Source organism: Sinohyriopsis cumingii, chromosome 6, assembly GCF_028554795.1.
Source record: "Sinohyriopsis cumingii isolate HCF-2022 chromosome 6, ASM2855479v2, whole genome shotgun sequence".
NCBI lineage: Eukaryota > Metazoa > Mollusca > Bivalvia > Unionida > Unionidae > Sinohyriopsis > Sinohyriopsis cumingii.
The window spans coordinates 29,055,015-29,073,890 of NC_142966.1; the positions used below are offsets into that span (position 1 = coordinate 29,055,015).

At 32.1% G+C, this 18,876-nt stretch overlaps 1 protein-coding gene across 1 annotated transcript in view; it reads right to left on the minus strand.

Annotated features, from left to right (window-relative positions):
* LOC149796563 (uncharacterized) overlaps nt 1-18,876 on the minus strand; it is a 114,726-nt gene that overhangs the window by 12,865 nt on the left and 82,985 nt on the right. Inside the window, exons 6-14 of the mRNA XM_089961259.1 lie at nt 18,404-18,544; nt 17,595-17,735; nt 16,979-17,119; nt 12,967-13,107; nt 12,109-12,232; nt 5,418-5,542; nt 4,797-4,921; nt 3,372-3,453; nt 290-381 (exon numbers count right to left, since the gene is read on the minus strand). Coding sequence (XP_089817385.1) covers nt 290-381; nt 3,372-3,453; nt 4,797-4,921; nt 5,418-5,542; nt 12,109-12,232; nt 12,967-13,107; nt 16,979-17,119; nt 17,595-17,735; nt 18,404-18,544 — 1,112 coding nt within the window. The remainder of the gene's footprint in view (nt 1-289; nt 382-3,371; nt 3,454-4,796; nt 4,922-5,417; nt 5,543-12,108; nt 12,233-12,966; nt 13,108-16,978; nt 17,120-17,594; nt 17,736-18,403; nt 18,545-18,876) is intronic.

Below are 18,876 nucleotides of genomic sequence, written 5' to 3' on the forward strand. Positions count from 1 at the left end.
TCACAGACACACACACATACACAAACGCAAATTACATCACTATTATGTCATAATGATAAATGTATGGTACACAAAAGTGCCTAGTGTGTAGTGAGTGAAATAACAGACATCATCTGTGAACTGATCCACTTAGTTCCAAAATTTCTTCTGACTTTCGATATTATCGATAAAGATAATAATATTAAATTTCCTTTTGCATTCTTCATGTCGTTATTCTCAACTGTTCCTGATTGTGCTGATTATTATTATTATTATTATTATTATTATTATTTCCATCTGTATCATATACCTTTATATGGCTGGCGTTGATATAGTCAGAATCATTTTCATACTTCGAGTCACGTGTCGAATCTCGTTTAAGAACTACCCTATTAAAGTCATCTGGAAAATAATATTTCTGAGTTCAAATTTATTTAGGAAACTCAGCATCTCCAAATTAAATTAAAACAATGAGAACATACGGACTGATGAAATTTGCAATTACGGCAATAATTATATATATATATATATATATATATATATATATATATATATATATATATATATATATATATATATATATATATATATATATAAAGAGAGAGAGAGTGATTGGACAGATATATATATAGAGAATCTCAAATGGATAACGATTTAATTTTTAATTTTTGAAACGAGCTAAATAATGTCTTTCTTGTGGGAGCTGGCCATTATTTGACGAGTTTCATACATCTATTATAAAATCATTACCCATTTGATATTCCTTGTATCACTCAGTTTTATTTAAGTAGAAATTGTTTGGATAGAAAGAAGAATGAATAATTTCGTTTATTCTGACAGACGCTGTAATTTTCATTTGTTGTACTTAATATATAGTCCCAAAATCCAAAACAAAGTTGAAATAGTAACAGTATAGTATACATTTTTTGCCAGATGTAAATCAAATAACAAGCGGCCATCTAAATAAACGAGACATTTTACAAAAGACAAAGCATTTGTTAACATACAATATTAATGCATGTGACATTGTTTCATTTGGTGCACAGTACCGATTTGAATTGGACTATATACACAACAGTGCCAGTGTTTACACTGAAATTTCAATTTCACATCACAACTGAAAATTACATTGTTGCAATATCGTTTTGAAAATATGATTACTTGCTGCAGAAATATACTTATTTTGCTGTTATATATTTTTGACGCGATATTTGCAATATTTGATTTGGAACATTAGATTGAACAAAGGAATGTGTATTTACTGCAGTAAGTTTACATTTAAACCTTGCGTCTATAATGGGTAGATTACATGCTACAGATATAACGCTCTCAAGCCCCAAACCCATCCTTGCTATCGACTGAGTTGTTATTGTTCTTTTCTTTAGGGGTTTACCAATTTTTCATGCTGTGATTTCTTATACATGACATTTTAAAACATTATGATGGTAAATTGACAATATTGATACAGAGGAAACTATTTTACCCCTATTCCCTTTTACGAGTCGAATAAAAAAAATGGCACCTAAATATGTTCAATAAAAACAAACATTCCAGATGGCGAGGTTAAACACGGTGACCCATAATCGCAGCCAGTCAATAAACAGAATAGTGCACAATAATTCCGTGGGCTTATTTGGACGAATCAGAATCACATAAAGTGATATGTTTACATGTAGAATATCAACAATATGAAACTGTACACACTAAAGTCAAAGTATACCGACTATGATATATATATATATATATATATATATATATATATATATATATATATATATATATATATATATATATATATATATATATATATATATATATATATATATATATATATATATATATATATATATATTTATAAGGGTATATAATCTTGTCTGCCTAAAAAAAGTACACAATCCTGCCTTAATATCTCAATCATAATCATTCTTGTTATTGAGTTCAGATTTAATTTCAATCATTTTATTTGACTGATTCAAATTTTATTCACTGGAATAATGAATTGCTCATTAACATTCTTGCATTGTAACGTTAATTTTGAATGATAGTGAATTCAGTTTTCCATAATGCTATTATGACACATCAAAAGACTTAGCAGATCGTCAAACTCCATACCATATATATATATATATATATATATATATATATATATATATATATATATATATATATATATATATATATATATATATATATATATTACCACATGCAATATTGCAGCTTAGTTGGAATGCCTCCATATTTTAACTGCAACTTCATACATTTGGACATGGGATATAAGGTTAAAGACAATTTCGGATTTAATTGATAATGCTGACATTTTCACTTAATATGCCAGGGCAATGAATTATTTTTGAATTTTACAAACTTGTTGGTCTTTGCAAATTTTGGCAACTTAGTTTCAGAACAGTAAATACATACATACATACACACACCCACACACGCACACACACCCTCATTATATATATATATATATATATATATATATATATATATATATATATATATATATATATATATATATATATATATAGATGGTAATATATTCTCCCCGGTGCAGCAGGCCAAATTAACCCCTGCCCAGTTTAAACCCAGGGCAGAGTTTACTCCGGGGAATACAGTGTACTATGCTAAACTATGCCCGGGGGTGTAAAATAACCTGGGCCAGACCATAGCCCATTCAGGCCAGAATATGCCCCACTTTTATATTAAGTTAATATTTACTTATCGTTCTGGTCTTTACTTGTAGTAGGAAAACATGAATTACGATCATCACCGCCTTTTCTGAGATTTTTAGGTATGTTTTAGATTCAGCTTAATCAAATAAGAATACCATTGTGATTTAAAAACTAGAACATATTAATGGGAGTGTTGGAAATATAATAGTTAATCAATACAATTTTACCGGAAGAATGTGAAGTGTATATTGTATCATAATTCTTCATTCCTTCTTCAAGTTTTGCACAAAAAGCTCAAATTTTTCTGAATTGACACAACCATAATAGTGTGCCACATTATTAGCACTGTCTTTTCTTGTATGCATATACCTTTACAGAGTACGAGTACGACTGAAACATGTTACTCATCATACCCGAGAAAGCTGCATCCTGAATAAAATGTTGAAAAATTAAGTAATTATTGTGTATATCGCTTAACAGTATTGATATCATGGGGTATAATTTGGCATGAGGGCTATGAACTGGCTAGCCTAGGAAGTTTTAATTTGAGGTATAATCCGGATTGGGGTATATTCTTGCCTTTACACCGTCTTGCATTTACCATCTTTAACGATTACGTAAGAATGTATAAAGCTTTCCTATACGCAAGACAAATGTGCGACACTAATGACAGAAAGTTTACAGGATAACCGGACTACTGCAAATAATCTTTCTTACATGGATACATTGATTTGTATCGGTTCTTTGAAGGATTTGCCAGGGCTGTATCGTGAGTCTTGGTCAACCCTTGACTGAATTCCTGTCATAAATAAATATTTTTAACATATTAACCTCAACTGTTTATTTACATAACGCATATGAACAATGTATCTATTGCATAATCGTGACAGCTACAATACATTTTCGTCAGATTCAATTTAGGTAAAGTGCACAGAGACGTTTATCAACTCCCGTATGAAATGGAGAAAACAATTATTTTTTAGTATTCAGTATGTTTGTCGCAGTAGTGATAGGCTTTGCCATTTAAGTTCTGGAGAAAAGATTTGCAAAGTTCCCAAAATGAAGTTTAGTAGTGTCACTGGATGAAGCCGGGTTGGGACTGTATTAGGGAAGACACCAAAAGCATCTGCGTTTACAAGATATTTATTTATAAACGCAATTTAAGTATTAAAGGGAGAGTTTATATATACCCATTGAGAAATTGACGCTAGATATATCACACTGCATATACTAGTATTAAATTGAGAGTTGGTATGTACCCTTTGATAAATGGACGCTGTATTTGCTATGATCTTTTTTATTCCTAGGAGAGAAAAAAAACTTTCCAAATTAGGATCGATCAAATATTTTATCAAAATGAATATTTTCTTTCGTTCGGCATTAACTGGTTTCTTGTAAAAATTCTAAGTATATCCCTTTCTACATGTTAATGGTAGTATTCATACTATCAAATTATAAGATATGTCAAGATGTATGTCAATCTGTGTTTCTCTCCGAAATGTAGACAAGTAAGCATGTTATTTGTATTCAATATATGGAAGATGTTACACGAGCTACTATTTTCTAGCCCATGTTTGTATGAGTAGAGGCAAAGCTGTCACTTATTACTTGCATAAAATGTTTCATTTGACAGGTTTGTATCATATTTGTAATAAATCGTGATCAATTTAAGCTAATGAATTATGTTACATCTGTTATTTTGCCCTTTATACTGAGGTCAAGGTCGAATGCATAGAAAATGTGCGTTAAAGATTTGTTTACAGTGCTTTTTATTTGCTTTTATTTTTAATCCCCTTGCTGGACTTTGCTCAACCTTTCAATCAATAGATATGAAACTAAGACAGTTCGTACAAGCGAAGGTTCGTTCATTCTTTGACTTTTTATTTCAACGCTTGGATTGTGGGCTCGATATGCTGACCCTGAAATTTTGTCTCGAGTACAAATCACTTATTACAAGAACGCGAATTCGTGACGTGCGATGACTTTGAAGTACATTCGAGCGCATCTTAGACGTAACGCTCTTGCCTAAAATTTAATTAGTGAAATACAAAATATAAATAAAATGAGCTTAAGAAAAAGAATTTTGTCGGTGCGGTCAGGCAGTAAAGTCTTCTTTCTATTCATTTAAAACGTCTTACTTACTTGGAACTCCGACTCAAAGTGTTCTTTGTTTGCTTTCTTCTTCATAACGTGACCCCAAAAGACGACAACCGGTATACCCTGAGCCATCAGCTGCTTCTTTTTCTCTGTATTTTGGTATACACTATCTGAAAATCGAACATTGTTTTGTTTCTAGCAGCTTACTTTGAACGGTTTTTTGACACAACACGTGACAGAAAGTTGAGTTATAATTATGACGAAACACTTTATCTTGGTAACGAAGACTGTCCTAGAGAAATGTTCTTATTACGTGTTCTTTAAAGTTTTTATCCCTGCGGTCTTTCAGTATTTATCTTTCTGTACATTTTATTTATGTGACTTGATGAGTAAACAATGTTAACAAATTTCGCTTTTGGATAAGACAAGAATTAAGCACCTCTCTAACAATGATCATACTCGTTTAGAAATTTAAGAATTTATTCAACGAAAAAATACCAATTGTTCCAAAAAACATGAAAATCCATACATTCAAATATAAACGATTTCACAGAATCCATTTTGTATATCATCTTAAAAAAGTCAACATTAAAACTATTTAATGATAATGATAGAGCACAAACTGCTTGGTATCAATATTTATAGAACTAACGATTAGAAATTTACCTTTAGGGAGCGACGTATCTTCGATCTCTTGTGGTTTTCTATCACTGCTTTCTCCTTCCTGAATTACTTGCTGCAACAATTTTTGCTCCCGATTCGGCAAAGAGGGAACTTCTTTGTTAACGTCACTATAAGAGTCAACCAAAAATCCAGTTTTAGTAAATATTTGACAACGTTAGCAGATTTATTGATAATAATAACATCTCCAAAGATATGACGCTTATAAAATCAAATCAATACACGTATATAATGTTTTAAAAACCAAGAAATATCTACTCCAGTATGTTATGAATATCTACATTGTATGTTAATCTTTCCTACATTGGTGGATTTTTACAATCCTCTATCAATAGCATATTGAATATTTAATTTTTGTCCATAATTGTACGATATATGTAAGATCATGTGTAAGCTATAAATAGGATGTTTACATGGATTTGAGTTCTAGATATCTTTTGAATATGAAGTTGAAAGGTTCTAGAGAAAGAAACTGTTTAAAGTTTATGGGAATTTTCCATTGAGATGATGCGTTAATGACGTAAGTCATGTGGGAATTTATTGTGACATGCAACGCGGGCATGTATTGCCACATATATCAGGTAGATAAGTATTGCGATATAGAGACGTGGGATGTATATAGGAAGTGAAAGTGACGTTCTCCATTCCTGTTGCTGTTTATATTCCTATTTCATTTTCACTCATCAGACGTTTATAATGTTATATTTAGGTGAGAGTAGTCGATTGTTTAAATTATTTATTTGAATTACAAAGTGAGAAAGCGACTGTTAGGACAAAACACCATTCGGAATTATTGTGAGACATTTTGTATTACATCGCCGTGATACAGCAAGACTGTTGGCTCAACGGCACATTCACAGTTATTGATAATCAACACATTCAAAACCTGTAATTCATTCAAAACACAATTATTTTGAAATTGTGATAACAGCTGTAAGACAATTTAGGATTTAGTTCACAATACTGTAAGTTACACTTACATTTTCATGTTATAATTTAGAGAATTGAATTTATTTATATTTATAAGTTTGACTGTATTACTTAGTTTAAAATCACAGGGTCGAGACAAAATATGTGGGGGGGGGAATATTAGGGATATGTACATTTTTAAAATATTTCAGAGGAATCCAAAATATTTGTTAAATGTAAATTTACATTGTTTCAGTGTTTTATTGTTTCTGTTAACAATTTAATTTTTAATTTTTATAAACACTTTAGTGAAACTAATACGCATTCACAATGTTAACAAATGTATCTGGTAACATTTTAATTGTACACGTTCATAAACACTTTAGTGAAACCAACAGGCTTTCACAATGTCAACACATGAAGTGAATTTATTCTCACATCCAGTCTAGCAATGATGTGAACCTTCGAAAAAGAAGGAGTTGATTCAGATTGTCAAACAGTATTTTTCTTTTTCGGAAGTAAAAACATCTTCAGTAAAAAATAAAAGATGTTTTGGCGCACTACTTCGTTGAAAAGAATTTGATATATTAAATTGCAATGGATTTATTTAGTGAGTCTCTTCCTGGCTCTGATGGAAAACTAAAAGAATGCAGTGAAGAAAGCAGACGGAGCTCAAGTCAAGAAAACTTCAGGAAGAAATGGTTGAAAGGAAGAGAGGCAAATGCAAATTTAAAAGGAAAACGAAGAAAGAGAAATGAAATAAAGAAAACAGAAACATAATGCCCAGAGAGGCAAATGCAAATGAGAACACATAAAGAAGAACGAGAAAAAAAGCCAAATGCAAAGAGAATAAGGAGACAACAACTAACCCAGAGAGGGGAAAAAGATAGGAGGGTAGAAGATAGACCAATATAGACGCAGAGACAAAGATAAACAGAAAAAAGAGAAATGCAATTTAGATCATACATATTAGAACTGGCAGCTGAGAGCACTCCCTTCCCCACCCACCCCTTTATACTCAAATTCAGTTTTCATTGTAACATACATACTAGGTTAGTACAAAGATTATGGGTAAAAGATAAATATTTTATCATTTTGAGAAAATTACTGAACATCTGCAATGGCCAAGACAGCAATGAACTTTATTATTTACGAAGTGTACTGTTACGTCTAGGGGTTTCAACTTAATAATAATAAGATTATGGTAAAATCTAAACAAGCGGTAAACTTTTTCCGAAATATAAATTTATCTAAATAAAATATAAAATCAAACAATGACTTACAGTGTATGAATTCCTTATATGTAATCCTAAATGGTTTTAATTGTGCTATAAATTTCTCGCCAATCTGAAAACGTTTCCAAGGTATTCCGAACAAAGCTAGTAAAGAGCCTATATGCTACCATGATAGCACCACTAAATTAAACATAATTATTAATTCAAATGTTTTCCATTTCAATTTGATCTCGTGAACGAAGAATATCACTAAAGTCCTTGACAGTATAACATAATCCAATAAAATTTGTAAATATTCTAGTCCTGGAATATAATCACATAATCCCACGTTATTAAATGTTAAAAATAATGATTATCATCTCCACTATATCCAATTAAAATATAATTGTCAATTACTATCTGACTCTAAATGAGTAATAAGAAAAAAAGGATAAATGTACAAGAATGAAACAAACATGGCGTGTGGTCATTACAACGTGTGTTATGTATATTAAATGTGCGTTATTTTATATGCTTTTATTTCGTTATATGATATGGTAATTTAGCATTTTATTTTGGAATTAACCTGGTCCTAGAAAATTATTTTCCACTTGAAATTAATTATTCACTTTTGTATTCTGTAAACAACTTGTGTCTATAATTATATGATTTTTTGGGGATTTATTTTGGGAAAAAACGTAAATAATTGTTTTATTTTTACTTCGTATTCTAGTAAAATAAATTATTTGCTATGAAGTTTGTTTCTTTTCACTCTTTTCTGTTACTTATTTTAAGAGCATTGTCTCGCTACAAGTGTCCATTTACGTCTCAAATAAACAATATCTGATTCACAATAATTCAAAGAATAATTTGAATCGTATTATTTCGTTTTCTTTTCGTCAGCATAGACGAGTCCTGTTCTGACCTTCAAATGTTATTTAAGCTATCAAGTAATAACCCATGCGTGTATGTTCCAAATATAGTACTTGCACTTTGAATCACACGCTTTGTTTTCCGGGATTCCAGTCACGCTCGTGTCATTCGGGAAATGCTTACTTCTTGCTTTCACCTTAGCGAACGATCGTTTTAACAATCAGATTCTTCTTTACAGGTATATGTGTACTATAGCTATATTAATTATCCTTTGAATTAAAGTATTTAAAACGTAACTGTCACCCTTAAACGACTAAAACAAATATTATATTATGAATTCAAAAGATGATATATAATGCCTTAGAAGTGTTTATTGGCATAGCTCGTGAACCTTCATGTCATTGTCGGCACAACAAAATGTTGGTTATGGTATGTCTCAGGGAGTATCTTAAAGGGATCTGAATTGGTACTTAAGGCATACTGACAGTGGTTCGTGAATTGTAGAAGAAAAATTGGACAAACCTATCTCGAACTTCCAAGGGAAACATATAAATTGTGTCATAGATCATCTTCTGCCAAGAAGGTTGGACAAAATTACGATAACCTCTGGACGGTTACATTAGTTGAATATTTAAAAAATGGCGTCCTTTGTTATTGTCGAAACCTTTCTTGATGAGGAAAATGTAGAAAATTTGAAGATTGCTGCTCAAACAGCAGCCTACTATCCCTTGCCTCACCAAACATTCGTTTGTCAATAAATATTCCTGTCAGCAAGTATTCGGTAGAAAATTATCTTCTGCCTCCACAATCTCAATCTCGCACAACATTTAGGAAACAAACTGCCGATAGGTCTCATCAGAATCATAATTTCTTCATATGTGAATTTATTGTAAGAAGAAAGGACAAGCTATTGATGATTGATACAAGTCGACAAACAAACAACATAATAAAGTCAGGGTCATTCCTTATGATGTTATTTCAAGTAGGTCAAGATCATGGACATGCATAGAAAGTAATACATTTGTGGGGATCAAACAATCCCCAGTGTGATTTTATGATAGCGAATTATAAACCAGTCATGTCGAAATGTATCGTATCACGTATGCATGATTCTATCAACTCTATCACTATCAAAATATTAAGGAACACTGGAGCTTCTCAGAGTCTTATATCGTCATGCATATTTCTACTCTCTAACAAGTCTTCTAACGAAAGTGTTCATTTTTAGATATTAGGGTGCGGATTTGTTAAGATTCTTCTTAGGCATGTTAGTTTGGCATCAGATTCAGTCCCAGGAACCGCGACAGCGGAAACAGTGAGTTCTTTACCTATCGATTGAATTCATTTATTACAAGGCAATGACCTAGCTGGATATAAGATTGTCGTTAATCTAACTGTAACTGCCAAAGAAAGTTTGGATCATAAGGCTGATCATTTATAAAAAGAACTAAATGATGCTTATGCAGATAACAGAGCTATGGCAAAAAGAAATCCTGAGAATAATGTAAATCAGGAAACTAGTTCTTCAGCTGTTACATTTATTGGCCAGTCATTTGATGAGTCCCTTTTGCTCCTCGTTTGGATCAATCAAACGGATTGATCACGGTGATCCTCTTTTTTACTACTCATTAGCATAATTCTAATCAGGACGACAAAACACAATCACTCGTTGTCGAACAGGATCAATATCCTGAGAATTCCAATTGGTTTCTATGGGCTTTTAGTGAAATTGGAGCAAAAAAGTACCGGATGTAATTATATTGTGAAACCCATGTCAAAATTAGAAAATGGCGACCGCAAGAGGTATTCGATTGTAACGTGTAATCAGTGAGGTATAAAATTCTTGTTTTAAAGTGGTATTGAAAGGAAATTCCTAGTTTATCATATGAAGCGCTCTTCGATGTTCATTTAGAAGTTAACGTGATTAATCACAACACCTAGAAACCATTTGTAATGGCAGAAAATTAAGAATAAGGCTTCTAAATACTGTAAAACTTGTTACATTGTCAAATGGTAGTAACACCAAATCGGAAGATACCTAAGTCTCATCTGTAATCTCTTCTTGCATATGACGAACCATATGGCAGAAAAATAGAAGATTGTGTAGGTCCTCATCCTAAAACCTTGTCAGTCTACCAATACTTGTTTAAAATATAATGTGCATACCTCCTAAATCCCAGATGCAGATCCTTTCAGCAATATTAGTACTAAAATCGTAGGATAACTTTGATACAGTGTTTTACACGGTTCGACCATTCCAAGTATATTCATAGGTCGTATTTAAATGTATACATCAATTAGGCATCCATCAGTTTATTACCCTTCCTATCACACTAAAGGTCAAACGACTTTATAAAGATTTTATCAAAATTCTTATGAATATAATTCGGTCATATTCCTTTGAAACAGAAAAAGATTGTGATGAAGGTGTTCATTTGCTGCTCTTACCTGTTTCGAAATCATTTCAAGAATATTTACGTTTTACTCCTTTTGAACTAGTTGCTTAACATAATGCGCGTGGACCAATGAAGTTGTTAGAAGAAACTTCTTTTACTCGAAGATTCAAATTTTCTTTTACTGTGTCTTTGATATCAAATACATGTTGTCAAAGGTTTGTGAAGTAACATGAACTAATATACACTCTACCTCTTAAGTATAAATATTTGGACAAAATCAATTCAGTATTTGCTGGAGAATGATTGCATTGAACCAAACAAAAGTAACAGGAAGTTCGCCCTGCATTCTTGGGTCGAATCGAGATATTTCCTGTGTGTATGCTCACTTTAAAGGTGAACAGTGTCACCGGAACGGATTTATTTCCAATGCTTAAAATCAGGAACTGCACTGACAAATGCAAAATATGTCACAAACGTTACCTTTTCAAAGGATGTTTTTAAAATCTCCACTCACGGGAACAGTCAAAATCCAGATGGACTTATCAATATAAAGTGATGCCGTATGATACGAAACAATTTTCGTCAACATTCCAGCGTATGATGGACATGATATCATCTGGTCCATATCATTGTGACACATCTATCAATGACGTCATCATCAAGAACAAAACCTGGACAGATCATTGGGAAACCATTCGGAATTTCTTTGATCGATTCAAATGAAAATTTGACACTTATATGAAATAAAACTCAGTTTTCATATGCTTGTGTTATCTTTATAACATATTATAGGACATAGTGAAATTAAACCTGTAAAAGTTAATTGTAATCTTGTCTCTGAATTCCTAGTGCCCTTTGAAAAAAAGGGATCTAGCTAATTTCTTTTATCTATGTCATAATATTATCAGATAGGTTTTCTATATGTTTCCATTATTGCTGATTTTATTAAGTAAGTTTCATTGGTCTGACAAATGACTAGAGGATTTTCTTAAATTAAAGACCATACATCAGATCAAAACTGCAACCAATCATTTAAACTTTATATTGATATAAGTAAGCTCTGGATTACATTCGGAACACTCTGTTATTTTGGATGCATGATATGACTGTATTGATTGTTTGAGATTTAATTCAAAATACTGTAGTTCCGATTAACATAACAATTTATTATTTGGAATAAAATTATCTTTAAAATATTACCGAAATGTATTTTTATGTTGCCTAGTTAAGAACATAATGTCGTAACACATGTGCAAGATGTATTTCTTCATATTGACACATTACCTTCGTCTTCTCCTCACTCTCAGAACGACAAGGACGATAATTAAAACTAGGATCACGATGACAACAGGAACAACAACACCGATTATGAGGTCACTGTCTGACGGAGTGCGTCGCTTACTAATTTCTGAATAAAATGAAAATTTCAGAAGACAGCAATTACAATTTGTGTCAGCATTTAACAAACTTCAAAACACTATCTTTCTTGTGATAAATATCTTATATATATATATATATATATATATATATATATATATATATATATATATATATATATATATATATATATATATATATATATATATATTGTTATCTGGGAACATTTCTTTTTGTATTACCGCTCCAATAATGCCCTGTTGAATTATCGTAACATATATCACCTACATCGCCATTGAAAATATAACCGACATTGTCAAGATATATGGGGCCTAGATCTCATTGAAAAATAATCTTCATCGCTTCGATATATGTATATATATATATATATAGTGTATATATATAGTGTTCAACATATGTAAATTACATCGCTATGACATATATCAGACCTACGAAACACATTCAGTATTACTAATCCTGTGGAATTATTGTAGCATACATCACCTACATCGCCATTGAAAATGTAACCAACAGTGTCTAGATATATATAACCTAGATCTCTATGACACATATACTTCATCGCCATGATATATATTGTACAAAATATATAAGCTACATCGCTATGACATATATCAGAGATACGAAAGACTATCTGATGCTAGTAATCGTCATGGAAAAATGTAACTGATGATTTGGAAATCAATTACATATTACATAATTGTTAACCTTAAAGTGTTAAGAGCGTTTCAATCTGACATCTCATACCTAGTGTACAAGTCTCCTCTTTCCATCCATCCAGACAGCCATATATGCACGTTCCGTTTATGGTTGAACAACTGTTATCGCCGTGCATACACTTACCACAGGTTTCACTGCATCCATAGCCATATGTTCCTTTTTCGCATACTAAGAAAATGATCGACAAAGAGCGTTATAACATCTATCGCATCGTATTGGGTCCTTTTTTCATTCTACGATTATGACTCTGTGGTCTTTAAAATAGTAATATAAAAAAGCGAGCAACAACAAGCTTTGTAATCTTCAACAAATAATTAATTTCCCTAGAATACAAAGTGAAAATGTAAAAAAATAAACTAACAGTATTGCACATTAAATTCCAAATAATCTTGGAATTACAAATACTTGTCCTAATTATTAATGTTCTTTAGTGGAAATCCAAAATAAATCCAACGCTGTTGCTATGCATGTTGTGACCCATGTTGTGTTGATGTGCCAACAAGTGATGTCGTATCACAACAATACAATCCAAGAATATATCCTTATTTGAAATTTTTTATAAGGCACATAGTCGTATGTCAGGAATGCTACTGTTAAGTACTTTTTATATCCCGAGAACAATAACATGAATTAAATAATTTGAATGAAAGAAATTCCATCCCAAATGGAACACTGTGTACAAAAATAATACATCCAATTCTAATAACATCTTACAACAAGAACAATTAATTTCTAGAAAAACAAAATTATATAGTCCTCTTCTTGACCTCATTTTACAATTAGCCTTTTACATAATTCCTGAGGCGAAGTTTCCTTTTGGAAGGTTCCAAATGTTACGAGCTGAAATCTTAGGAATAAATAGAATTCCATTTCTACAATTATGTTATAAAATGTAGTAAACAGTAGAACCGGAATTTCAAACGTTCTCGACTCAGATTGAGATAAACATGTTTACTATGTTATGTATATCTATATTTTTTGTAACTCCTGATAAATGATTTTGTTAAATTGTAAACATATTTATTCATGGAAATTAATCGTACATAACATATTTAGTTACTTTTTTATACGTAACATGATCTTAATAGTGTAATAGTTACATAGGATCTATAAACAAATGATACTTATGTGCTGACGCTTATTAATAACAATCTTAATAATAACGCTTGATGGCGCATATGGCCTAAATTCACAGTGACATATTGGGTTTTAGCGTTTCTATAATAATTATGTAACTTCCTATTGATTGGACTAGGTCATATGAATAAGCTAAATCGACACAAAATGATTGGGGTCGCCTCTCACATGAGGTCATTTTCAAAATACAGTTGCAATAGATGATGTAAATAAAGAGAGAACTGACCAATCATATTCATTCCGATTTTGAAGTCATTCACATATCTTGCATTCCTTTGGTAATGTATGCAGACGTGTTTTATGCTGTACGTAGGAGGTAAAAATATTGTTTGCACTGTTCAGTGGATATAGAAAGTGATCATTGGTTGCACTGTACTATTATTATATACATTATCTGAATAAAATTTGGACAACGCCATATTAACAACGTCAGGGATGATGGATGACCATAACATTTCCGGTTTTGAAATTTATAAGGAACTTTTCATTCATTTAAGAATTGTATAGACCTTTATAAGGTATAGTTTCGAGGCTCATCATAATGCTGTACGTTCCTTTTGCATTTATATTTATATCTTTGATAACTAAAAATTTTGTTAACTTTTACAAACCTTTTTCTTTTCTTTTGCTGTTGCATAATTTGTGACCGTAGGTACCAAGTAACTACAAAACCACAATCAATGAGTCCGATCAGGTACAACAAAACCTGATTTTTGACATGGTTACGTCCAAATACAATTAAGAATAACACATAATGAAAACAAAATAATAATACTAACAAACAAATGTAAATACATTGTGCATAACACTCCGAAAATGAACGACAGGAAAGCACTATGAAATGAATCTCGTCTGATGCTTTCTTTTTCATATATTACCGCAAAATATGTTTTTCATGAATTTTTAGTCTGGGATCAAACCCTCTATTCAATGCATAATACCTTAATGTGTTTACACCAGATAATAAATGTATCCAATTTGGTTTCACAAGAAACAAATATGGTTCGTAAATAATATGATGATACTAGAGTCACAATGATATTTCCTCTGGTTCTATTCAAAATGTTATTGCCTTGAACCATGCTCTTATATTTTCGATTACAATAATATTGCTGGCCTTATATACTTCATGAATATTCCAAATATTTAACTGCATTACCTATAGAGAATCCCTCAAGTTGTAATTTTGTTGATAAGATTTGAGGGTATAACAGATAGAGCATAATCGCTTGCAATGATCTGATACACGCTGTTGTATTGTTGTATATTTGGTAAGGGTTCTTCGATCCCTTAACTAAATCACGGGAAAGCGGGACTAGCACGACGCATGCAAAATACTTTATATTGTCGGCTAAATATTTATAACACATACAAAAGAGAAAGGTCACAATATTGCAATCGTCTTTAATCACATATATTTATTTCAGAACTTTTTAGCACGAAACAAAACAAAACATTCTGCTAGAATATAATTTGGTGTAGAGAAGTAGTGCGCAGGTGATGATTTTGCGGCAGTTAATTGATAAGCAAACCTTTAGTTGTCGCTTAACTCTCAACGTACTACGTCTTAAATTAGTTAGAATTACCTACATGGTAGAGATAAGTTCAGGTTTACTGAAATCAACATCATAAAATAACTGACATAAATAACTTAGACACCTAGACTATAATGTTGCATAGAGTGGACCTACTGTTATTTAAAATTACGATTAATTCTAGCTTGAATGTGCGAAGACAGATACATATTCTCAGAATAAAATAACAAACGAATGGCAAAGTCCAGCTTGTTGCGCATTATATTATTTTGTCTTATAATTCTGACTACTTAAGTTTACACGTTCTTCCCCACCATCCAGCTTCACAAAGGTTCATGCACTGTCGTTCAGCAAGTGAATACTGACACCTTTTAAACAGATACCAACATTTCTTTTTACGTGAAAACACATATTCCCCTTTCTCGTTCTTAGAAAATAGGACAGCAAAAAGGGTTTCAGAACAGGTGTGCGCTTCTTCTTTCCTTGCGACTACGTGCTTTTTGGTCACGTGGACATTACAAACGAAGCTGTTCTTCCAAAATAAATTTATATGCAAGTCCAGCAACTACTGAAACTTAGATCTAGTACTGCTAGGGAAATACGTAATAAAAGGAACTTATAATGAAACTGCAGTATATTCAGTGCACTTCTGCATCAAAGCGATTTTTTAAACATCGAAATCAGTGCTCTTAGAAACAGGTGGTAAATATTTGCATATAATATTATCCAATGTAAACGAGAAACGTTAAAAGAAACTTTCATTTTAGATTGTGCTTTCGTTGCTTGAAGTTCGACTATCGCATTTTGATGTCTTCCGCATCATTATTTTAATAATTTCACAAACAAATGCAAGGAAAATAGTTAATGTTCTCATTATGCGCAATTCATATAAAACAACCTCACTCGTTACGGTATAAAATAATTCCCTTTGTTTTTTATTAATTAATTTCTGCGTCAAGAAAATTAACTAATATTTTCCTTAATTAGCATTATCATTAGCATTCTAACAAATATAATACATTAATGGTATCGAATCAAAGACGAATCCATTGAGAATTAATCACGGCCAATGGACATAGTAGCAGATCATCAGGAAAATTTTGCGAAAAATTTGAGCTTAAATATAAATTAATATTTACTGAAATATACTGAAGATATCTTACTCCTTTGTTTCAAACCTAATTTACAAATGCAATATCAACAATTTGCATCCTCTTATTACTAAAGTACAGAACATTTCTCACGATGATTTCACTTCGGCGTCAAATTTTTTAAATAAAAGCTCGACAACAAGAGAGCTAAAATAATGACAACGTTCATTTTGTTTCGAGATAATATATACATTTTCAAAACGGAATATGGTATACCCTTTATGCAAGTTCCTCCCCGCCATCCAGCTTTACAACCGTGTTTGCACTCTCCGTCAATCGTTGAACAGCTGTTATTGCCATTCAAACACATGCCACATGTACTATTACATCCGTACCCATATGTTCCTATCTGGCATGCTAAAAAGACACAATGCAAACCATCATTTTTTTTATACACTAAATCTTTTAACTATTTTAAAAATAATGTTGTATTAGTATTCAACTTTTTTATCCAAGCAGAGTATCGTCTGTGCACAAAAAACTACTTGCATTCTGAACATTAAGAAACTTGCTAAAAGTAGCTGTCCATATGTAATGTATTCTATGCGATGTACTAGTCCTTTGTGCATATCTACTATGATTTATACAATTTACCATTTCGTTGCGATTATATCTGCATTTTCCAATGGAATGTGACATACCCTGTTTGCAAGTTCCTCCCTGCCATCCAACTTCACAACCGAGCCTGCAAAGGTCATCAACACTTGAACAGCTGTTGTTGCCACTAAAACATATTCCACAGGTTTCATTACACCCGTAGCCATGTGCTTCTTTATCGCATACTATACGAAAACGAAATTACAATTCCAGTTTCCTATAGAATGTGACATACCCTGTTTACAAGTTTCTCCCTGCCATCCAGCTTCGCAACCGAGCTTGCACTGTCCGTCAATCGCAGAACAGCTGTTGCTGCCACTAAAACACCTTCCACAGGTTTCATTACACCCGTAGCCATATGCTCCTTGATTGCACACTATACGAAAAGGAAATATAAAGTTGCATTTTGCTATTAACACAAATTGCGAATTCCTTTAAAAGAGGATGCATGTGTTCTGTATCTTCTAATTAGATTATGTTCTTGTGTAAACAATATTTAATTTCTGAAAATGCAGATTTTTTGTTGTAAGCAGTCGTTCAAACAAAATACATATTTCCAGTATACTGGAATTTTGTTCAGATTTATTTGATAATCACAACTTACAACTTGTTATTGTAATGGAATATACCACGCACGGTTTGCAAGTACACACCCGCTATCCAGCAGTCCTAACTAACTGTCACCATCCAGCTATCACTGAGCATTTGTTGTTGCCTCTAATATACTTGCCACAAGATTAAATAGACTTGTAGCTACATGTTCGTTTTACACATGACAAAAAGGAAACGAAATACAAAACTGCATCTGCGAATACACGTAACTTTTATTTTATGTGAAATAAAGAGCGTATCAGCATTTCACTCATACAACTTGTAGGGCCTTTTATTTAACTAAACTAATCAAATTACGAAACTCCAGATTCTTATTATTGAAAACATTGTGCACTTAAATAGATTTTACTAGTATTAAATGCAAATTTATTTTGACAATGACAAACTACAGTCTATTCGAGACTATATCCGCATTTTCCGAATGTGACCTACCTTGTTTGCACGTTGCTCCCCACCATCCAGCTTCACAACCGAGCTGGCACAGTCCATTATCCGTTGAACAGCTATTGTTGCCTCTAAAACATGTGCCACACGTTTCATTACATCCGTGGCCGTATGCTCCTTTATTGCATTCTAAAGGGAACGAATTATTTCACATTATTTTAGGATAAACACTATTCTTACTTTTTCTAAATTAATGCTAGATAAGTAGTTTTCCTTCTCATCCGTGTAGAGTATTTTCTTACCGAAAAATGTTTAAATTCTGCAACTCGTTGACTTTGTTACCAATACCTACAAAAGATAATGCATACCGGGAAATATGCTTGTGTGATGTACAGATCTACTTTGAATATGACAACGTACAGAATTTTTTAGATTACAGTCATATTTATCAATGGAATGTGACATACACGACTTACAAGTTATGCGCAGTCACCCACCTTCACAGCTGACCTCGCATTCTT